Raw genomic sequence first — 23,774 nt, forward strand, 5'->3', positions numbered from 1 at the left:
CCAGCAAGCTGGGTACTCATTTTACTGACCTTAGAAGGATGGAAGGCTGAGTCAACCTTGGGCTGGCTACCTGAATCCAGCTTCCACCGGAATCGAACTCAGGTCGTGAGCAGAGAGTTCAGACCACAGAGAGTTCAGACCACTGCAGCACTGCTGCTTTATCACTCTGCGCCACGGGGCTGCTCTTTCCTGTGAGAAAGGCAGACTGTAAATAACATAAATTAAAATAATAATGGTGAAAGCAGCGGTCATTTTGTAGAAAAATAGGTGGCGAAGCTCATTCATTGTTATGCAGCTGCAATACTATTCAATGGACAAGGAGGTGGAACTCTCAGAAAGGTTCAGGAGTGAGCTCCCACTGAATCTGAGGCCTGGGTGAAAGGCAGATTGTTGTGTACTGGACTCAAGGAAGACTGAATTAGGTGTTCCTGCCTGGCTCATTGGAGCCATACGAACAGAGCTTGGGGATTTGGGAACAATGGGCAGCAGGATCCAAATCCCTGCTGCCCTGCACCAATCACTGACCTCTGCTGGTTTGAATGATGCAATAATGTGCTTGCGCAGGAACCCTGAGTTGTATATAGTTGGCCCATTGGCCCAGTTCGCCAGTCTTTTTTAGTGCAGCCTCCTAGCATGCTGTATCTAATAAAGAGCTGATTTATCACTACCACCTTGCTTCTTCAGTGCATCAAAACCACTATATTATACAGATTGGTGTAAACTTTTTTGCAGTCTGCTAGCTGGTGAAGCGCAAGAGAATCATTCTTGCCCGTCCTCTTTTGAAATCAACTGTGATTAAAGCTGAGCTGGTTGCCTAGAGAGCCCTTCTTGTGATGGCAGAACAGAGAGCAGGTCTGATCTTTGCTTACAGGTCTAGGCTGTTTTGAGCTCTGCTTTTGAGATGAGCGCACACGGAGGTGTTTTAATTTGCACCTCTTGGTTTTACAATGGCCCGTGGCTACAGTCGCTTATCGACGGAGCGAATTCATTTTGCAGCGCCTTTTTGAGAAATAAACCCACTGCGTAATTGTTAAACCTTATTACTGTCTGCTGTGGAGGACTCCAGTTATTGAACACATCTCCAATGAGATTCTGAAGCGTTGTCCCCCGGGCCTTTTACGGTTGTTCTTTATTTTCTGTTGGCATCTATACTGCTTAGTTGACGGTGGACTCCATTTGTGGGGAAACTTGACTGGGGTTCATCTCTTGTGTGCTCCTTAGATGAGGAAGTCACCCAGTCTGGTTTGGATTATAAACCCTGAAGTAGCTAAATGCCGTAGCGCTGGCTGAGGAGGTCCTTAGGGACAGGAACTTGTAATAAACTTTGAGCAGCCAGCCAGGCGTTTGGCAGATGTTATATGAAAAGTAAGATCTTCATTTAATTCAACACCATTATTTTTCAGTCCATGTGATGATTTATCAGTGGCATAAAGCGGGGGAGGAAATCATGCAGGATCAGCCAAAGATACTTTGGTGGTGGACGCAGGAAATCTAAATGGTACCTTTAGTATGTTTTGATTTATACAGGATCAATGTTCCCTCTACGTTGCAGAGTCTTGTGAGCAAAAAATCTACTTTGTGAGCTACTGGCATTAAAGTTGTGAGCTACTGCATAAATTAGGATGCTCTGGGGTCATCCTTCCTGAGCTGAGACAAAAATGTGTGAGCTGGAGGCTAAAAATCTGTGAGCTAGCTCATGCTAACTCAGCTTAGAGGGAACACTGCACAGGACACAATCAGTTAGTCCCTACAAAACTGAAGGGAGCATGCACAGGAGACAGGAGCCCTTCTGTGCATTTCTGTTAAGGTTTGGCAAGAGCACTCTTAACGGTGCCTCAGCTTCCCGTCCATCACAAAAGTGTTGGAAGGATTGCCTGTTCCTAAGGCTTCCACAGGCATTCAAATCCTCAAGTGCGCCTGTTTGGCTTAGTGGGTAGAGTCAAACTAGGATCTCCAAGTCCCACGTTCAAATTCCCACTCCACAAGGCAGAATTGCAAAATCTCCTGCTGAGCTTCTTTTTTTTTTTTGGGGGGGGGGGAGGATGACTGGCAGCATTGTGGTGTGATGCAAGGCTTTTTTTGTAGCAGGAACTCCTTTGCATATTAAGCCACACCCCCAGATGTAGCCCTATAAGAAGAGCCCTGTAAGCCCTTGGGGATTGGCTACAGAAGGTGTGTGTAGCCTAATATGCAAAGGAGTTCCTGCTACAAAAAAAGCCCTGGTGTGATGACACCAGTTTCGACACAACTGGAAGTGACATCGCCAGCGATGCTCTAGCATTTGGTCAATACTCTATGGTTAAGCTCTGTGGTTAATCACACATGCATGTGATTCCTGACACGTTAACTTTAATTGCTTTGAGGCCTTTGCAATTGCATCCTTCTTGACGATGGAGAAAGAACCCCGTCTCTGCCCTTTGCAGAGTTGCAACAACAGGATGTCTTTCCACCTTTCCCTCTGTGGGGCTCTCCTGGGATATGGTAGGAGGGCATCTGCTTGCTTTAGTTTTCCTTGGTGGTACCAGCTGCTGGCGCTTCAACCAAAAACAACAACAGCTTAACCTAGCAGCACAGAACAGCTAGAATAATACATGTGGGGAAGGGAAGCGTTGCGTAAGAGATGGCTCGCTCATGCTGGAGGATCAGTAGGAAATTGCAATAAAAATGAAATATTTTTATGGAGCAGACAATTTTGGGGCAGGGCGGACAGCATCAGAATTGCCCTGAAGGACTCAGGTGGCCATCAAATCCAATCTCCAGCAGCAAGAAAACTCATTGGTCTAGACAAGAAGTGGGTGAATTGATTTCAGGCTTTCATGAACCTGTCTTGTACTGGAGTCAGACCACTGGTCCATCTGGCTCAGCGCTGCTTATTCTGACTGGCAGGGGCTCTCCAGGGTCTCAGGCTGAGTAGGGCAATTCCCAGTTCCTGAAGTCTTTTAACTGGAGACGCCAGGGATTGAATTTAGGACCTCTTGCGTGCAAAACCTGTGCTCTGCTGTTGAGCCACAGCCCTGCAGGAAAGGTGATTGTTGAGCAAGGGTGGGCCAAGCAATGTATTTTTGGGGAAGATGTGGAAACCACCACTGGAAAAACTGCAGCTCTGAGAATGACAGAAGCCTATGAAAACACTGCAAAGTTAGTAACCATGGTTCTAAAGTTTGCATGTCGTTGGAATTATGCATTGTGCTTTTTCATTCTCTTGCGTATTCAAAACATGGCCATCCCCCCAAACTCCCAGGGGTACAAGTCAGCAGCCGGGCATTCCCATTCTGATACTCAGAAGCCCAGTTCACATGTGACATTACACCCCACATGTAAAGGCATACATCTGCTAGTAGGGAGAGTCAATGGGTGTTCACCTGACAAACAAAACAGAGAACCCCTGCTTGGATAAATGTGGGATTTCCATCATGTGTTCAATGTAACATGAAAATTATACAATGTATATCCAGAAGAGTCAAGTATACACTGCACTTGGATTGTACATGCGTGTTCATTGTAACGCATGAATAGGGGTAGGAGAGTAATATATTATTGAATGAATGCTGTACTCATTTATTCTTCAGTAGTCTGTCCTACCTAAGGCACGTAGCCTCCGGATGGAGCTTGGAGATCTCCCAGAATTACAACCAATATCCAGATGGCAGAGATCAGTTCACCTAAAGGAAACTGCTGCTTTAGAGCATGGACTTTATGGCATTATAGCCTGCTGAGATCCCCCCCCTTCCCAAACCCCTCCCTTCCCAGCCTGCACCCCCAAATATCGAGGACATTCCCAACCCAGAGTTTGGCAACTCTACCCTGTTTTAAAAGCCAAGAGAACCTTGTGGCAGAATAATTACAGACATGGAACCTAATTGCCCTGCAGTCAGTTCCAACTAGCCGAGGGTAGTCCGATCTCAGAAGCTAAACAGGGGCGGCCCTGGTAAGTATTTGGATGGGAGACCACCAAGGAAATCTAGGGTCGCTACGCAGAGGCAGGCAATGGCCAGTGGCCTTTGAAAGTGTCTTGCCTTGAAGATACTACGGCATCACCAGAAGTCGGCTGTGACTTGACAGCACATTCTACCACCACAACATACAAATAGTGCAAAATTAATCCCCCCCCCACATATTTAATGGCCAACTATGCGGTACCTGGAACTTTATATGTTCACATATATGCATTATGGGACACTGTGCAGCCATTCTCCTGCTCAGAAGTCCCCTTCTAGGGGAGAGAAATCCAGAAGAATGACAACTCCAGCAGCAAGTGTTCATGATTTTTTAGTAGAGCATCTCGAAGCTCCAAAATCAGTACTCACAATCAGTGTTCCCTGTAATCTGCAGAGTCTTGTGAGCAAGAATTCTACATTGTGAGTTACTGGCATTAAAGTTGTGAGCTACTGCATAAATTAGTGTGCTCTGGGGTCATCCTTCCTGAGCTAAGACAAAAAATGTGTGAGCCAGAGGCTAGAAATCTGTGAGCTAGCTCACGCTAACTCAGGTTAGAGGGAACGCTGCTCGCAATTCTCCCAGCTGTTCCTGGTAAACAGATAGCAATGAGCCTGTTACTACTGGTCCGTCTGACCGGGCTTCTCATTATCGAGATGGTGAAAGGTAGAGATATCACTGTGAGAGAGGCCTTTTCAAGGCATTGGGTAAAATCTGAATGGCAGAGGAATCCATCACAAACTTTGCTGGGGCAGGGCAGGACAAGAGACCCACTGCAAGAGTTCCAGACAAACCGTGCTCTGCTGTGCCACTGACATAAGTAGATGGGTGAACAAACATCGGCTGCACTGAGCGGAGTACGTCTCCACAGCAACCGTCCTCATTTTCTGAATTCAGAATGCGTTCTGCATAATGATACGAAGTCAAAAGCAGGGAGGTGGATCGCTCCTCTTGCCTTGCACAAAGAGTTGTCTTTTGGGGGGTGGGGGGGGAGAGAGTCTGGGCTCACATTATCTTGCAGAACGTCTTTTCCAATAATGTCTCCTTGTCTCAGTTTTAAAATGTGCCAATGAGGCCTAGTTTAGGGCAGCATCTTTTTTGTGGGTGCCAGTTCATAGAAATCAGAAGTATTTCTGATGTGCAGGAGGCATAATATAAGACACATCAAAAAGAGAGTGTAATTCATAAATATAACTGCTAAAGAGGATAAGGACAAAGTACTATATATAAAATAAAAATCTAACAAAGTGTTCAGCTAATTATACAATGATTTAAAAAATTGGCAGTAACATAATGATGCTTACATAATGATAAAGATGGCGGTAACGTTGGAATCCATTTCAAAACCGGAATCCATTTCCAAACTGATCTTTTAAAACACACACACACAACACCCAAGTATGTGGGATGTAATAAGTATTTTGCTTATCCAGAGACACTGGGGTCAGCAGGGCAGGTGCTAGAAAAGTAAATAAGAGGCAATAGTGTTTTCTGCTTTTGAACTGTAGTAATTTCTGCAGTGACCAAGAATGACGTGCATGAATTTAAGTATGAATGATTTTAATGGAAATTGATCTGAATCCCCCACTTTGTCTCATCGCATTGGGGAGAAAGGAGAGGTACAAATTGAGCAAATATATAAAATTGTGCATCAATGTATTGATTCCTGTCTTAACAGAGGCAGTGTAGAATTTGCTGCTGCTAACCTGCTGGCAAATTGAAAAGCAATGGAACGAGGCATCCCATGTAAAACTGCTCTTGCAAAGAAGTAGCCACCGATGTTTATTCTTAAGCAAGTTCCCCTGAGTTTGATGGGACTCGTTCCCCAAAAAGCATGCCAGGGACAGAGATCTAAAGTTTCCTAGAAGCAAGGGGCCCAGCCTCTTCGGATGACTCAGATGTCTGTAGCTAGTTGTGCAACACTAAACATACAATGCACTCTGTTGTTATATTCCCTGGATTTCATAAGCCTGGATTTCTTTTGTAGAGGAGCAGGAATTTGGCTCAACTGCTTGTCATTGGGATGGAAAAGAAAGAGAAAGAAAGAGAGATTTAGGGGGTTGGAGCACCTTCCCTACAAGGAAAGAGTCTGGGCTGAAGAGTCTGGGCCTTTTCAGTTCAGAAAAGAGATGACTGAGGGGGGGGACATGAGAGAGGTTTATAAAATTATGCACAAGGTGGAGAGTTGAGAAAGAGAGCTCCCCCCCCCTCTCAAAATACTGGGATTCAAGGGCATCCAATGGAGCCAATAGGTGGTAGATTCAGAACAGACAAAAGGAAATACTTCTTTACACAGAGAGTGATTAAAATGTAGAAGTTGCTGGCAGAGGATGGAGTGATGGCCACAGGCATAAACAGCTTTAAAAGGGGATTAGATGGATTGGTGCAGGACAGGTCTATCAGCAGCAACTAGCCAAGGTGACTGAAGGGAACCTCCATATTCAGAGGCATTCATCCTCCTAATCCCAGAGCCAGGGGAAGGCCTCGGCCTCTCTGCCCTGTTGTTGTCCATTCAGAGGAACTTGTAGGCCACTGTGTGAGACAGGATGCTAGACTAGATGGACCACTGGTCTGATCTAGCAGGGTGCTTCTTCTGTTATATGAGAGAGAGAGAGAGAGAGTCATTATTTCAATAACAAGGTAAGCAGGTCTTATTCCTTGGGGAACGCAGTAGAATGGAGTTCCGGAACTACTCTGTGGCGACAAAAATCCTTTAAAAATGTTTTATAGTTCATGAGGCGCACCCATGTGTTTCTCCTTCATTTCCCTCTTGAGAAAGGAAATGAGATTTTTCCAGAAAATCTCTTTTTCCAGAAAAAAAAAGCCCTGGAGGTAAGGGAATATTGTTGGCTTGTGAGAGGTACCGAAATGATCGCTTCATGAATGGTTCATTGTACCGGCTCATTGTACAGACTTTCATCTCTGATCATTACATAGAAAAAGGCCTTTCTTTTTCCTCCCTCAATGCCACCGGCACACTCAGTTCTTCAAGATTGTTCTTCAAGATAGCTGAAGCCTTGATCCATTTCCCCTCTTAAATTTGTGTCTTACCTTTCTTCCGTCACGGAACTCTTTGTGAAAGTGCATGGGGACCCTTGCTTACCTTCAGCAAGTTTGAAGCTTCAGATAATCAAAAAGAGCCACTCAAGGACAACTAAAAAAAAAAAATCTCTCACACAGGAGAATGAAAAGGCCCCAAAGGCCAGCAGGTTTGAAGCAAATACACAAAACAATCTAAACAAATATAATGTATACGCAAAAATGCCCTGACTAGGATAGCCCAGGCTAGCGAAACTTTAAAAGGGGTAAATTCTCTGAGATGAGGAGACATGTGAAGAGGAAACTGAAAGGAAAGGTAAATACAGTCAAAACCCTTGGGGAAGCTTGGAGGCTATTTAAAACTACAATCCTAGAAGCTCAGATAAAATATATACCACAAGTTAGGAAAGGCACAAACAGGTATAAGAAAAGGCCTGCATGGGTAACAAACAAAGTAGTGGAAGCTGTAAAAGGTAAGGACTCCTTTAAGCGGTAGAAAGCTAGTCCAAATGAGATTAATAAAAGGGAACACAGGATGTGGCAAATCAAATGCAAGACTGTGATCAGGCAGGCAAAAAGGGACTATGAGGAGCATATTGCAAAAAAACATAAAGACCAACAATAAAAATTTCTTCAAATATATTAGAAGCAGGAAACCAGCCAGGGAGGCAGTGGAGCCCTTGGATGACCAAGGGTCAAAGGATTACTGAAGGAGGATAGGGAAATGGCTGAGAAGCTAAATGCATTTTTTGCCTCCGTCTTCACTGTGGAAGATGAGAAGTGTTTGCCTGCTCCAGAACCACTTATATTGGAAGGGGTGTTGAAAGACCTGAGTCAGATTGAGGTGACGAGAGGAGGTCCTACAACTGATAGACGAATTAAAAACTAATAAGTCACCGGATCCGGATGGCATACATCCAAGAGTTCTGAAAGAACTCAAAGTTGAACTTGTGGATCTTCTGACAAAAAATATGTAATCTTTCATTGAAATCTGCCTCCGTTCCTGAGGACTGGAAGGTAGCAAATGTCACCCCCATCTTTAAAAAGGGTTCCAGAGGAGATCCGGGAAACTACAGGCCAGTCAGTCTGACTTCAAAACCGGGAAAGTGGGTAGAAACCATTATCAAGGACAGAATGAGTAGGCACATTGATGAACACGAGTTATTGAGGAAGACTCAGCATGGGTTCTGTAAGGGAAGATCTTGCCTCACTAACCTGTTACATTTCTTTGAGGGGGTGAACAAACATGTGGACAAAGGAGACCCAATAGATATTGTTTACCTTGACTTCCAGAAAGCTTTTGATAAAGTTCCTCATCAAAGGCTCCTTAGTAAGCTCGAGAGTCATGGAGTAAAAGGACAGGTCCTCTTGTGGATCAAAAACTGGCTAATTAATAGGAAGTAGAGAGTGAGTATAAATGGGCAGTCTTCGCAGTGGAGGACGGTAGGCAGTGGAGTGCCGCGGGGCTCAGTACTGGGTCCCATGCTCTTTAACTTGTACATAAATGATTTGGAGTTGAGAGTAAGCAGTGAAGTGGCCAAGTTTGCAGATGACACTAAATTGTTTAGGGTGGTGAGAACCAGAGAGGATTGTGAGGAACTCCAAAGGGATCTGTTGAGGCTGGGTGAGTGGGCGTCAACGTGGCAGATGAGGTTCAATGTGGGCAAGTGCTCACTAAATTATAAAATCAGACTTCAAACAGAAGACCAGATGTGTTTTGGCAACAGTCCTCCACTGAATAATACAAAGTTCAAACTTTCAGAAATCTGTGTCCTCTATTAATGACAGGGAACTTTCAGAGTACCTCGACACCTACCAGAACGCCCACCACAAACATTTGGATAGTAACTTTTGCAGTATTAATTTTTGTGCTTTGGGTAGAACAGCCTCCACTGCCCTTCACATCTAGCAGAATAACAAGTTACCAACAGCAGGGCTTTTACTGAAGTCCGGAGCAGACAGAAACAGGATCCCACAGTGGCTCAACTGAGCTATGGCCCTAACTATGTTGAATGTCTTAATTTAATTGATAATCCAGCTTGGAGTGGAAAACTGTCTTGAAGCAACTCCACCTCATAAGAACATAAGAGAAGCCATGTTGTATCAGGCCAATGGCCCATCCAGTCCAACACTCTGTGTCACACAGTGGCCAAAAAAATTACACACACACACACTGTGGCTAATAGCCACTGATGGACCTCTGCTCCATATTTTTATCTAACCCCCTCTTGAAGCTGGCTATGCTTGTAGCCGCCGCCACCTCCTGTGGCAGTGAATTCCACATGTTAATCACCCTTTGGGTAAAGAAGTACTACCTCCACCCAAGTCCACCCCAAATTCCTTTGTAGAGTGAGACCCTTTCTTTTGGCTATGCAGGGAGGGGCTGTGACTCAGGGGAAAAGCCTTTAGTTGGCATGCAGAAGGTCCCAGGTTCAGTCTCCGGCATCTCCAGTTAAAAGGGCCAGGCAATCGGTGATGTGAAACACCTCAACCTGAGAAACTGGAGAGCTGCTGCCAGTCTGAGTAAACAATACTGACCTAGAATAGAATCAGAGTTGGAAGGGACCTCTAGGGTCATCAAGGAACGCAGGAAATTCACAAATACTGCAGAAAACAAATGCAGGAAATTCACAAATACCTCCCCCCACCCCCGCACGCCCCCAGTGACCAATGTTCTGGCTAAGCTGCAGAGTCTTGTGAGCAGAAATTCTACTTTGTAAGCTACTGGCATTGCTGCATAAATTAGTTTGCTCTGGGGCCATCCTTCCTGAGCTAAGGCAAAAATGTGTGAGCTGGAAGCTAAAAATCTGTGAGCTAGCTCACACTAACTCAGCTTAGAGGGAACACTGCCAGTGACCCCTGTTTCATGTCCAGAAGATGGCAAAAAACCTCCAGGATCCCTGGCCAAACTGTCTCGGAAAAAAGTTGCTGCCTGACCCCAAATTGGCAATCAGCATTTCCCTGGACATGTAAGAAAGGATGGACCAAGGGTCTGATTCACTATCAGGCAGCTTCATTGGTGCCTGTGTATGCCTAAACGATAATGGAAAGGTATGCAGGATTGTGGAACGTTGGTCCTAAGGCTGGATCTATTCCAGTTCAGATTACTGTTTCTAAAAAGCTAAACAGGAAGCCAGCTGCCTCTTTCTGGGGGCTCCTTACAGTTTCTTTTTTTGTTTCTTTCTTTCTCTTATTCCAGATGATAGAAAACTACATCGTGACCATCCTCGTGTCTATAGCCGTCGGCTCCGTTCTTGTCCTGGTGGCCCTGGTGAAGCTCGTCCGAACCAACATCCATGCAAATATGTTCTGGAATGAAATTGTCCTTGAGAAAATAACCAATTTCGTCATGGATCAGAGCAAAGAGCAACGAATCTTGAACTCCGTCTCCTACAATGCCATCAAAGGGAATCCCCAGAGCGTCCTGGACTGCATCGATAAGTACTGCTCCAAGTGTGAGTGGGCCATGAACGTGGGGGACGAGAAAGGTAATCTCTGCAGCTCCTCGGGGAATAGGGTTGCCAACCTCCTCCAGATGGACCCTGGAGATCTCATGGAATCACAATTGATCTCTAGGCTACAGAGATTGGCTCCCTTGGAGAAACTGGCTCCTATGGGCATTATAACCATGGAGGTCCCTCCCCTCCCCAGGCTCCACCCTGAAATTCTCCAGATGTTTCCCAACCTGATGTTGGCAACCCTATGTACCCCCATCAATTACACAATCATCTCTTACGTTGCCTTTAAAAGTATACTTTTTATTTAACATTCTGTTCATGTTTAAAGAAAGCCAGCTTGGTGTAGTGGTTAAGTGCATGGACTCTTACCTGGGAGAACTGGGTTTGATTCCCCACTCCTCCACTTGCAGCTGCTGGAATGGGTTAGTCATAATTCTTGTAGGAGTTGTCCTTGAAAGGGCTGCGGTTGTAAGAGCTCTCTCAGTCCCACCCACTTCACAGGGTGCCTGTTGTGGGGGGGGGGAAGGTAAAGGAGATCGTGAGCCACTCTGAGACTCGGACTGAAGGGCGGGATATAAATCCAATATCATCTTCTTCTGAAAGACACCCCAAACAAGAACAGGGTGGTACCAAGGAAAAGAACCAAGAAACAGGGACAGTCTTTGCTAAACAGGGAGGATTGGAGCTTCTATAACAGAAGGAAGAAGAACAGCTTGGAAGATGAAGTTTTTAAACATGCCAGGCAGTCAAGTTCATGATCTGTATTCTGTACTCTGAAGTGCCAGGCTAGATGCCCAAGCCAACACCCAGAGGTGGTGAGGCGACGCCTGCCTTCCTTATCTCATGCACAGCAACGAGGTGCTGAGGAAACAGTGTGGGGCAGGGCCTGTCCTCCTCATCGCCCTCCACCCATGGGGGAAGGGGGGAGGAAGAAGAGGTCCAGGGTGTGCTGAGGGCAGAAGGAATGGGGCTAGACCTGCCCCCTCCACCCTGCGGTAGAGCGAGGGGAAGAGCCTGCTCCCTGCTGGCCACCCACTGGGGCCACGGGGTCCTCCTGGGGCTGCCGCTTGCCACGGGAGTCCCTGATGCTAGGGGTGGGCAGGTGGGGGGGCATAGGCTTCGTTGCCTCCCCTCCATCTCTGGCACCTCAGGGAATTGCCTAGTGGGCTGGCCAGCCAAAGTCAGGGAGAAGGAGGGGTTCAAGCAGCATTTCTTATCAGATCAGTCTTGTTGGCAGGAGGCAGGGCTTTTTTGTAGCAGGAGCTCCTTTGCCTATTAGGCCACACACCCCTGATGCTGCCAATTCTCCTGCAGCTTTCAAGGCTCTTAGTACAGGCCCTTCTGTAAGCTCCAGGAGGATTGGCTGCATCAGGGGTGTGTGGCCTAATATGCAAAGGAGTTCCTGCTACAATAAAAGCCCTGGCAGGAGGTCTGGCAGCTGGAAAGAAGAGGCAGTCTTGTGAGGCATAAGCAGTTGCTGCTCTATGGTCCCCGGCCCTGTTTGAGGAAGATTCCTTGGAACCTTCCTGGAGTAAAGAATCAGTCAGTTCCTTTTCTACAGAAAAGAGCTACAGAATTGAGTCCTGGGCTTCCTTGCTGACAGTATTCTAACACCCCACCACTACCTTAACCAATTAAAGGCACCGTCTGAAAGTGTTCTGTACTTAATAACTGAGAAACTGAAATCCTGGATTATACCATTTTTATACCATCAGTTCATTTTTATTTGTTTAGCCACAAGGTGGGGCACAGTGAGTGTGGCTTGAGGGGCAATTTCTGTTGATTTTTGGCATAAGAGATTGTTTATTAAGCACCTGCTGAGACCTCTTCCATTGACACCAGAGGGGCGGGAGGCTCGGACTGAATTGTCCTCCAGGTGAACGAATCTTGCACCTTCAAAGCAACATGTGCTAAGGAAGGGAGATAGTTTTAAGGTGACCTAAAGATGGGACATGCCTTGCAGAGTAGCTGTGGGGGGGGTCTGGTATTGACGCCATGGAAACAGCTTCTGTTATTGCCCGCTAAAAGCAGAAAGAAATTGATTGGACAGCATGCCCTGGTGGGCGGGCACTGCATAATTTGGGCCTATCAAGAGAGAATTCCTGTGCCAGTCTGATCCATGAGTGTTTTGGAGCTGAGACCTATTCATCCCGAAAACTCTGAGCAGATGATCACTTAAGGATGCAAAAGCAAACGGGATGTATGATGTCTTTTAACAAAAGAAACATGAACTGCAATGGGTGCTATACAGGCGTGGGCATTTTTGCTCTGATCTTCATCAGCAGAGCGCTCATAATGAGACACACATTCTCCTTCCCAACCCTTGTGTCCCAAGATATTTTTAAAAATTTAATAAATGTTAAAAGTCTTCCTTAGGAGTGAAGCTGCCACACATGGAGCCAGATCTATAGCCTGTTCATACAATCTATGCTGGCAGTGACCCATGCTGGGAGCTGAAGCAGAGAGAAGTCTTTCCCACCACTTGCTACCCGAGTTCCTTTAGTGGAGAGATTGACCCTGGGGCCTTCTGCATGCCAAGGTGTGCTTTCTTGCAGAGCCACGGTCCTCCTGCCCCATAGGTCAAAAGCTTCGTGCCAGCTGATCTAGTCTGTTCAGGTTTCAAGTTCAAGACCCTTTAATGGCATAAAATAGTCTGCTCCATCCTTCCATGAATCTTCAAGGGGCTAAGGTCCTATCCGTGAAAGAAGGTGGGCCATGTCAGTGAGGTTAGGCACAGGTGGCCACCAACATTCCCTCTAAACTGCAGTCTTGTGAGCAAAAATTCTACTTTGTGAGCTACTGGTATTAAAGTTGTGAGCTACTGGTATTAAAGTTGTGAGCTACTGCATAAATTATTGTGCTCTGGGGTCATCCTTCCTGAGCTAAGACAAACATTTGTGAGCTGGAGGCTAAAAATCTGTGAGCTAGCTCACACTAACCCAGCTTAGAGGGAACACTGTTGGCCACTAGGCCAAAGCCAGCCTTTGAATGATGATGATGATATTGGATTTATACCCCGCCTTCCACTCTGGATCTCAGAGCAGCTCACAATCTCCTTCATCTTCCTTCCCCACAACAGATACCCTATGAGGTGGGTGGGGCTGAGAGAGCTCTTACAGCAGCTGCCCTTTCAAGGACAGCTCTGCGAGAGCTATGGCTGATCCAAGGCTATTCCAGCAGCTGCAAGTGAAGGAGTGAGGAATCAAACCCAGTTCTCCAAGTCCAGACACTTCACCAGTACACCAAACTGAATGGTTCAGCCTTCCATCTCCAATCCCCAAATCCAGTGATGACCATTAGTTTAGTTGGTTGCAAAGGGGATGTAGACAAGGAGAGCAGGTCCATCAGTGGCTATTAACTATACAAAGATAAATGGAATTTTCCTATTCAGAAGCAGTGAGGCTCTGGCCACTATAACCTGCTTGTAGACCTTCCAGGGACATCTGTTTGGTCTCTCGGTGAAACAGGATGCCGGACTAGATGAACCATCGGCCTGATCCAGTGTAGCTATTCTGATGTTCTTATATAACTTTAATGTTTGCACTTTTCTTCACAGCTGCATGGGTTTTCATGTGTATTACCCTTCACTGCACCTGTCTTCCAAATCTCCATTCTGTGTGTGTGATGGAGCTGTCTTCCGTTTGGCTACTTTGTCCTGTTCCTTCCTCCTTCCCTTTTCTGAACGCAGTCCCCCTCTATTTGAGAAAGCAGCAACTGTCGTCTCCATCTGGAAGAGCTCAAGAAAGATTCCAATTGGCTTTCCCCTGTAGTTCTCTGCGGCAGAAATTCTGTGTCACCCCTTCCCACCCCCACCCCCACCTACTAACATTAACAAGCCTACTGTCTGGAGTTTTTCATGCACAAGAACCGCAGCCCTGTGGCCATCTGATTAGAATGAGGGAGCCCCATTTTAATGTGTCCTGTAATTCAAGATGACACTAAACAGATCTCATAAGCAATTTGGTGGGAGGGGCCGTGGCGCAGTTTCATAGCGCATCGTTTGTGGGCAGAAGATCCCAGGTTCAATCTTGGCACTTCTGATCCCAGGATTTAAGATAGTTGGATTTTGAAAAAGATGTTTCCCTGCCTGAGACTCTGGTGAGCTGCTGCCGGCCAGAGCGGGCAGTATTGGGCCAAGTGGCCCAGTGATCTGATTCTAGGTAAGGCAGATGCAGATGTCTGAAATAAGCTGGGCAATCCTGGCATTCTGACTCGATCAGTTACTAGGTCTTACCTAGTTCCAGGAAAGGGCCAGGGGCTTCCCTTTAAAGGGAGCAGCCGTGGCTCAGTGGTAGAGACCGAGAGACGCTTTGGTTCATCAACCTCTAGAACAGGGTGTCAAACATGCAGCCCGATGGCCGGATCAGGCTCCCAGAGGGGTCCTATCAGGCCTGCAAGCAACTGGCTGTCATTTGCTTCCTTCTTCCTCTCTCTTGCTTCCTTCTGCATCACAGCTTGCTTTGCCAGGCTTGCTAAATCACACAGGAACTACAGAGCAAAGCCTCTGTTTTCTCCATTAGCTGAGGCTCCTCCCTTGGGGAGGAGGGAGAACTTGCTTTGCCAGGTTCTCTCACTCACACAGCAGAGCTACTGAGCCAAGCCTCTCTTCCTTCTATTGGCCCAGGCTCATCAGAGCAAGAGTTGTCAGCTGTCAGAGACTGTTAAATAAACAAAATATTGCAGGAGTACTGTTTTAATCATGTTGTATTTTAAGTTTTTTTTTTAAATCTTTCTTTGTAAAGATTTATATCTTTACAAAGTCCTTTATAAAGTTTATATCTCTGCAACCTGGCCTTACATTTTATGACAGACATGGCTCAGCCCCACAAAGTCCCATTTATTTCAGATCCGGCCCTCGTGACAAATGAGTTCGACACCCCTGCTCTAGAAAGTTAAGTGCAGGGCTCGAGAAAACATGGATATTGATATTATTGGTTTATAAAAGCAGGACTCTCACCTAATTTTCTAAAGCATTAGATGATTAATCGTACACATTCTAGTTGATTGATTAAATTTGCATACATTTCTTTATGAATAAAGCAAAACAAAATATTTCCCTAGTTGTCAGTGCTGCATTCTTGTCACAAAAAATGCCGTCTTGGAAGAAGCGTTCCTGCTGGGTGGGAGATGGAGGGAGATACCTCTTCAAAGAGGGGTTCTGGCACCCGTGGGTTTGAAAGACCTGATATTACAAATAGTTTAATATTTCCATGGTGCAGAGTGGTAAGCTGCAGTACTGCAGTCCAAGCTCTGCTCACGACCTGAGTTCAATCCTGGCAGAAGCTGGGTTCAGGTAGCCAGCTCAAGGTTGAGCCTTCCATCCTTCCAAGGCTGGCAAAATGAGTACCCAGCTTGCTGGGGGGGGGGGGGAAGCGTAGATGACTGGGGAAGGCAATGACAAACCACCCCATAAAAAGTCTGCCATGAAAATGTTGTGAAAGCAACGTCACCCCAGAGTCGGAAACAACTGGTGCTTGCACAGGGGACTACCTTTACCTTTATAAATTAATCAGTGGCACCTTTTTAATCATTTTGCCTGACGCATCAACAACATCAACTTAACTAATAGCAATAGCTTGATATTGCTTGCCCCAGGACCTCTTTTCTACTGCTGGTGTAAAAATAAAAATTGATTTTTGTGTTATGCATGGACCTGAAAGTCTTTCTGTTGCAACTCAAAGAGATCTTACATTTCTCTACCAGCTAGTAAACGTTCTAATTGCACTGATTTAGTTTCCCTGACTTCTACCACCTTCACTCCCCATTCCTGTTTCTTGTCTTGTACCTCTCAGGTTTGATCCTAGATAAGATTGTAGAGGAAACAGACCCGTCCGTCGTTTTGGAGCTGGGGACATATGTCGGTTACTCAGCTGTGAGGATCGCTCGGCTTTTGAAACCGAAGGCTCGGCTTTTGACCATTGAATTCAACTCAGAATTTGTGCCTTTTGCAAAAGAAATTATTGAGATTGCTGGAGTCAGTGATAAGGTACAGAAAATGCAAAACAAGGGTATATTTTAAGAAGTCAATGTGATTATTTTGTGTTAGTTTTCTAATGTTCACATTGGCTAAGCAAATGGCAGCTTCTCTGCTGAGATCAATAAGACCAAAGATGTGAGTCCCCCCGCCCCCAACCAATGTTTATATTGATTCCTGTGGCTGTAGTAATTTATAGACTGGAGATATAGAATTTACAGAAATGTTTAAAGTCAGGGGAAACCCCTCCCCCTGGCCCTTGAAAAATATTTGAAATTTGGAAAAGGTGAAATTATGCAGTACTTAAATTTTCATGCAACCCAAACTCCTGCTGCTTTAACAGCATAAAATGAATAATTTTAACTTTACTTAGCATAGGGGGCTATACTGTCATCCATATGAAATTTAATAGTACAAAAGTATTAGTTGTCTGGAATCAGAATTGTGAATATATCCAGTATTGAGAAGTGGAGCTGCAAACTGCTTAACTTAGTTTTTACCATCTCTGAGTAGGGGAAAAAAAACCCTTGAAAATAGAAAACAATTTTGCTTGTAAACAAAAGGAAATGTATGATTTGAACATCATTCGTCTCATATACTCACAGTAGCACTAGCAGCATCTTTGGTTAGTATATTAAACTTTGTAATACCGAAAACATTGAACTCTTCAATAATGTATTATCATCAGCTACACTACAGCGGAATAACTGTGGACAGAATTATTCACCTTTATACAATGAACACATATTTTCAGATTTGTTATAGAGCAAACTAATTTATGCAGTAGCTTAAAACTTTCAACACTGGTAGCTCAGGAAGAAGAATTTTTGCTTACAACTTGCAGGGCTCCTTTTGTAGCAGGAGCTCCTTTGCATATTAGGCCACACACCCCTGATGTAGCCAATCCTCCTGGAGCTTATAGGACTCTTATTACAAGGCCTACTGTAAGCTCTTGAAGGATTAGCTAACATCTGAGGGGCGTGGCCTAACAAGCAAAGAAGCTCCTGCTACAAAATGAGCCCTGCTCACATGACTCCACAGAGGGAGCATTGGATATAGTGTATGTTTACAGGAATTATTCTCCAGTTCTGTAGATTGCCTTACATAAAAATGTTACTCTTGTATGTTGTGAGTGAGTAAAATAGAGGCAGGACATGAATCCTGACCAGGGAAGTAAAGGATAGGGCCTCTGACTTTTAAGCCAAGGACTAATGTGTATGTGGGAATTCTGCATTTTTCTCTTTGCTGCAGTCCACCCCCCCCCCCCCCATCCCAGTCTTGTAATACCAAAAGTAAGTTGAGTTTACTTTTCCTAGGAGGGTTGTGGTACAGTATCTGCTTTGCATGCAGAAGATCCCAGTTTCAGTCCCCAGAATCACTTAGGAGATCAGGCCATAGGTGATGTTGGAGAGACCTCTACCTGAGACCCTGGAGAGCTGCTGCCAGGTTGAGTAAACAACACTGACCTGGATGGACCGAAGGTCTGATTCGATATAAGGCAATATCATGCTGCAGAAACATAGGAAACTGCTTTATATTGAGTCGGGCTCTTTGGTCAGTCTATTTAGATGGTGTCTGCTCTGCCTATCAGCTCCTCTCCAGGGACTTGAGAGAAAGAGGCCGACTAGCTCAGATGCCTTAGCTTGGGATGCTGAGTGAGGACTGGGATTTTTTTTCCTTCCTGTGGCTCCACCACTGAAGCCTCAGTCCTGCCACTTTTGCTGTTTCAAAACAGACCCACTTCCTGCACGACTGAGGTCACAGTCCAGATTTCAGCAGAGACCCGCTGCATCAGCCATTCAGCACAGAGACCTGCTGCTCTTGTTGCCAGAAGGGGGCCCCGTGGTTTGGGCAAGGAGGCAGTTCTGTTGCGAGAGGCAAATAACATCCAGCCTTTTAAAATGTCTCTGCACTTTTGATTTCCTTTGGGCCTCAGCATTTGATTGAGCTTTCCGAGACCACAGTGTTTCCACCAGGGGAATTTCTTCTGTCGCTAGCTGAGAGTTCACTTTCCCTTTACTTGAAGCAAAGTCATCGCCTTTTATAATTGCTCAGAGACAAAATATTTGTGGTGGAAATAACTGAGCCAATTTATCACAAACACACCAAAAAAATAATAAAGTCCCTGAGTGACCCAGAGCCTGCCGACGTGGCTTGGCCAGTGTTTTCCACCCAGGCAACTAACACAGTCAGCCAAGAGAGACGGGTGCTTTTAAAAGTAGCGATGACATCTGATATTGGGCTCAGTGCTTCAGGGTCCTTTTGTTTTCAGGTGACCATCCTAGAAGGCCATTCAGAAGACATTATCCCACAACTGAAGAAGAAATATGAAGTAGAGAAGTTGGATTTTGTCTTTCTGGACCACTGGAAAGAAAGATATGCCTCAGACACCATCTTACTTGAGGTAAGTTGGAGAACTTCCTTTGGGTAGTCAAGATCCCCCATTCTGGAATTCCACAGGATTGCTGAATGGTAATGTTCTGGATCAGGGGTGTCAAACTTGTGGCCCAGGGGCCAAATCAGGCCCCTGGATGGTTCCTATCAGGCCCTCGAGCAACTGGTTGTTGTCCACTTCCTTCTCCCTCTCTCTTGCTTCCTTATGCATCATAGCTTGCTTTTCCAGCTTGCTCAATCACACAGAAGCTACAGAGCAAAGCCTCTATTTTCTCCATTGGCTGAGGCTCCTCCCTTGGAGAGAAAGAGGGGGAGGGATAGCTTGCTTTGCCAGGCTCTCTCAGTCGCACAGCAGAGCCAAGCCTGTCTTCCTTCTATTGGCTGAGGCTCCTCCCCCTCGTGGTCCCCTGGGAGAAGGAAAGTGCCAGAGCTTCATTTGCCCAGTTCCCTGGATCACACAGGAAAGATACAAAGAAAGCACCTTTGAGACCAATAAGTACTACTGCTTCAAGCATGTTTTGGGTTAAGTTTTTTATTTAAAAGCTTTGTTTTTATCTGTGTCCTTTATAAAGTTTCTCTCTCTGCTACCTGGCATTACATTTTATGACATGCATGGCCTGGCCCAACAAGGTCTCATTTATGTCAGATCCGGCCCTCCTAACAAATGAGTTTGACACCCCTGTTAGATGGCAGCACGGCAGCTGATTGCAACAGTAGGCTTTTGTATTTGATGTCTGGGGCAGGTGCAGCCTGTGCAGGCCTATGCTGGTCCTGAACAATTGCTTGGAGAAGATGATCAGAGGGACGAGGGTAAATCAGACGATGAAGGCAGGATGGGTGGTCCCTGACAAAGTTGCTCTAGGAATGAGGGATCAGCCTGTCTTGGTGGTAATTGCACTCCCCCTGAAGGAATGGGCTTATAGTTTAAAGGTGCTGTTGGACTGTGGCCCTGCAGTTGAAGAGATGTAGCACCTTCTATCAGCTGTTGGGCGCTCCTTATTAAGTATTATTTGGCCATGGGGACCCATGAAGCTGCCTTCTACTCTTGGTCCATCAGGGTCACTGCTGTCTACTCAGACTGGTAGCGGCTTTCCAGGGACTTATGCAGAGGTCTTTCATATCACCTACTGCCTGGTCCTTTTAACTGGAAATGCCAGAGATTGGACCTGGGGCCTTCCGCATTCTGAGCAGAGGCTTTGCCACCATGGTCCCTTTCCCAGGTGCATGCTTGGATCACAACCAGGTTAGACTTTACATGGGCCTGGTTCTGAAAAACTATCTCCAAATGTCTGTTGGCCCAAAGGGTGGTCTTCCAAGATATTGTCAGGAACTGGATACAAGGACCAAATCACCCTTCTGCTGGAAGGTTTGCACAGGCAGTCTATCTATTTTCTGGCACAATTTAAAGGGGGGGGGGTCACCTTTGAAGCCGTAAATGGCTTAGGACCAGGGCACCTCAAGGACAGCCTCCTATTGTATTGTCTGGCCCCAGGGGCGGAATTCTAGCAGGAACTCCTTTGCATGTTAGGCCACACACCCCTGATGTAGCCAATCCTCCAAGAGCTTACAAAAAAGAGCTTTGTAAAATCTTTACCCCAAACCCTTCTCAGTGGTAGTGCTTCCCCCCACCCCCACCCCGAATACACTCCCACTTGAGGCTCGCCTGGTTCCTGCTTTACTGTCCTCTAGGCTCCAAGCTAAAACAAATATTTCTTTCCTCCTGGGTTTTTAATTGAAGTTTTAGTCCCATCTCTTTTTCAGTTGTCTTTTGAAGCCTCTATCAGCACACCTGAGCTACACCTTACTCTTCCCTTTCCCTTCTCAGGAATGTGGCTTGTTGCGGAAGGGCTCCGTCCTCCTGGCTGACAACATCATCTACCCGGGGGCACCGGAGTTCATCAAGTACATCCGTAACAACAAGCGCTTTGAATGCACCAACTACCCCTCTCACCTGGAGTACATGAAAGTGGAGGACTCTATGGAGAAGGCTGTCTACCTGGGCCCTGACGCTGAGTAGCATTTCACAGTCGGTCCCACGAGGCTGAGCACCCCTTTTAGTCCTGTCTGTGTTTCAGATTTTAGCTTTCTGTGATTTGGGGCCAGTCATGAATGTGAAACAAGAGAGAGCTGGGCTTGAAGAGAGAGACAGAGAGAGCGAGCGAGAGAAAGAGGCTGTGCAGATACTAGGTGTAGATCAACCCCTCTCCTATATCAGTTGATGTTTGTTTTACAGTAGCGTGTCTAAAAGTGACAAGGCTAAAAGGTAAGGCCCAAATGTCAAGAAGTCTTAGCAGTTTCTTAGCAGAACAAGGCCCAGGCCTCTTGGAGAAGTACGGATGGAGCAGGCAAAGAAGCTGCATCGAGCAGGGTTCCTCTCCCCCAGGTGTGGAGGAGATTGGGAAATAAATGGCCGTGGGCGATTCACCCCCTTGTTTCCCGAAGGAGGGATCCCACGCCCCAGTCAAGGCAAATGCCAGGCCCACCCAGTGATGGCTGCGAGATTTGCCGAGGAAGCCACATGCCGGAAGGAAACACAAGACAGACCGTAACAGTCGCATAACAAGAAGCATCTTCTCCCTGCTGGAACATCAGAATTACATAAGCCGCTAAGACCCCGCAGGAAGTCTGTTTTCTTCGAGCCCCTGCTGCATCAGTCTTAATCTCTCTGCCTGCTCTTTGGGATCAAGATGTGCCGTGCAATGCAGATGCCCTGCAGCGTTTCCTGGACGATGGGTGAAAAGTTGTGCCTTTCTGGCTTATTGTACCACTTCCGTTAGCTAGTCTTTTGGCACTTTGAAAGTACTAAGCATTGTCATCTCCTAAAGGAGACACTCTGTCCACCCAAAGTTTATGTCATGCAGCTGAGTGATCCCTACCCAAAGTAACCCATCGTTCAGATTAATAAATATAGTTTTTCCAAAGATAATCTACTTGTCTCTTTGCTGACCTTGAATGACTCATGTCTGGCCTCTAATTCTATAATAATAATAATAATAATAATAATAATAATAATAATAATAATAATAATAATAATAATAATAATAATAATAATAATAAATTTATTCTTATATCCCGCCCTCCCCCGCCAAAGGCGGGCTCAGGGCGGCTCACAGGCATGGAGTTCCATGGTTCAATAAAACAATACAATACAACAACAATTTTAAATGGCCCCACCATCGAGGGGCCATTGCTGAGAAGGCTTGCTCCCTGGTTGTCTTCAATCGAGCCTCTCTTGGCCCAGGGATTATTAGGAGATCTAATTCTCAGATTTTAGTTTAGTTTATTGATATCCCACCCTCCCCGCCAAAGCAGGCTCAGGGTGGCTCACAGTACACAGTAAATCACAATAAAACAATTCACGTAAACATTAAGTTAAAACAGTTAAAACAATTTGGTGCTAATTTCCACTTAGTTGCAGATGGCATTCGATGTTCTTAGACATCCTATTAGCTCTTCTATCTTGGCAGGTTCAGTTAAATCTAGCTGGAAGAGTATCGTCTTGCAGGCCCTGCGGAACTGGACAAGGTCCCGCGAGGCTTTTATTGTTGAAAGCTCTTGCGTACGAAAAAGGTCACTTCCTTATTGTGGCCGGTTGGCCAGAAAAGCCTTCTGTGCCTCAAAGCTTTGCTTTTGTAGCACGCTGCACTTCTTCACCTCTGCTTTCCGGCATCCCTCCTCCCAAATCTCTTCCCCCTTATGCTTCTCTGTTGACCTCTCCAAGTCTTTTAAAGAGCTTTTGTGCTAGCCAGATAAAATTCTCACTCCGTAGTAGTTATGAGCAGGCCTCAGATTCAGTGGGAGCTCACAGGGGCACAGCTCCTGAACCTTTCTGAGAGTTCCACCTCTTTGTCCTTTTAATGGTATGTGCAGCTGCATCACAATCCCTGGATGAGCTCCACCACCTATTTTTCTACAAAATGACCCCTGGTTATGAGGGGTTGGTTTTCGCACTTACCTTATCGTTTGACGAGACAGATATCACTGCACGCATTCTCCCGGAGTGTCTGTTGTATGTTAACCTTAGAAGATAACACATTTCACCATCTTTGTCAGCCTGCTCCGTTTCATATCCCTGTGAGATGGTTACATCTCTACTTGCCGATAAGGACCCAGAAAAAAACCTAGCAGTTGCAATTTTTTTAAAAAAAACTCTTTCTGGCTATTGGATAAGTAATGATTTACAAGAACTATTCACTGATCAAGCTCAATGCAGCATAGAGCTTTTCTTGCATGAAAGCAAAGAAGTTGGCCCTGCAGAACTCTGCCAAGTCCGCAGCTCGGTATGAGAGCAACTGGCTTGCATGCAGAAAGTTCCAAATTTGATTAATGGCTCCTCAAGATGACAGAATCCAGGGGTGGAATTCTAGCAGAAGCTCCTTTGCATATTAGGCCACACACCCTTGATGTAGCCAATCCTCCAAGAGCTTACAAAAAAGAGCCTTGTAAGCTGTTGGATGATTGGCTACATTAGGGGGTGTGGCCTAATATGCAAAAGAGCTCCTGCTAGAATTCCACCTCTGCATATAAGCACTGCACCATCAGCATGCACAGATCGACGTAACAAGCTGAGAAAGAACCATTGGATAGAGACACTCTTTTGTCTTAATGCCCACTAAGAAAGTTAATCAGTGCTGATCCTGTTCCAAATTGAACCAAGGGGGCTTCCCTCATCCCTAGCGAGAACAATCTCTGAATTAGCTGACTAATGCATGTATATTGGTTGACACGCTCTCTGCTGAAGAAGGAAACCCCCTTCTAAGGTTTACAGACTAACCAAAATGAAATCCACGGCACACAAATTTATTCCAGGCATTATTTATTGAAAACACACCAAAATGGTAACCTACACACCTGGTTGAAACAAGCAATTCTACTTGTCTGTTATGGAAAGTTCCTAGAATAATATTAATACATTCGGGTTATGTTAACATTGGTTCTATGAAAGCATAATCCGCCCCCCCCCTTTGTCAGAA

The 23,774-nt window shown here is 45.7% G+C and overlaps 1 protein-coding gene across 4 annotated transcripts in view; it reads left to right on the plus strand.

The window, feature by feature from the left end:
• The window catches only part of COMT (catechol-O-methyltransferase), a 48,946-nt gene extending 27,219 nt beyond the window's left edge, over positions 1 to 21,727 (plus strand). For all 4 annotated transcript variants that reach the window (XM_060248947.1, XM_060248944.1, XM_060248945.1 and 1 more), the window contains exons 2-5: positions 10,175 to 10,463; positions 16,226 to 16,419; positions 18,680 to 18,811; positions 20,627 to 21,727. In XM_060248947.1, coding sequence (XP_060104930.1) covers positions 10,175 to 10,463; positions 16,226 to 16,419; positions 18,680 to 18,811; positions 20,627 to 20,818 — 807 coding nt within the window. In that variant the 3' untranslated portion in view covers positions 20,819 to 21,727. The remainder of the gene's footprint in view (positions 1 to 10,174; positions 10,464 to 16,225; positions 16,420 to 18,679; positions 18,812 to 20,626) is intronic.
• The last annotated feature ends 2,047 nt before the right edge of the window (positions 21,728 to 23,774 follow it).

Source organism: Heteronotia binoei, chromosome 11 (assembly GCF_032191835.1).
Source record: "Heteronotia binoei isolate CCM8104 ecotype False Entrance Well chromosome 11, APGP_CSIRO_Hbin_v1, whole genome shotgun sequence".
NCBI lineage: Eukaryota > Metazoa > Chordata > Lepidosauria > Squamata > Gekkonidae > Heteronotia > Heteronotia binoei.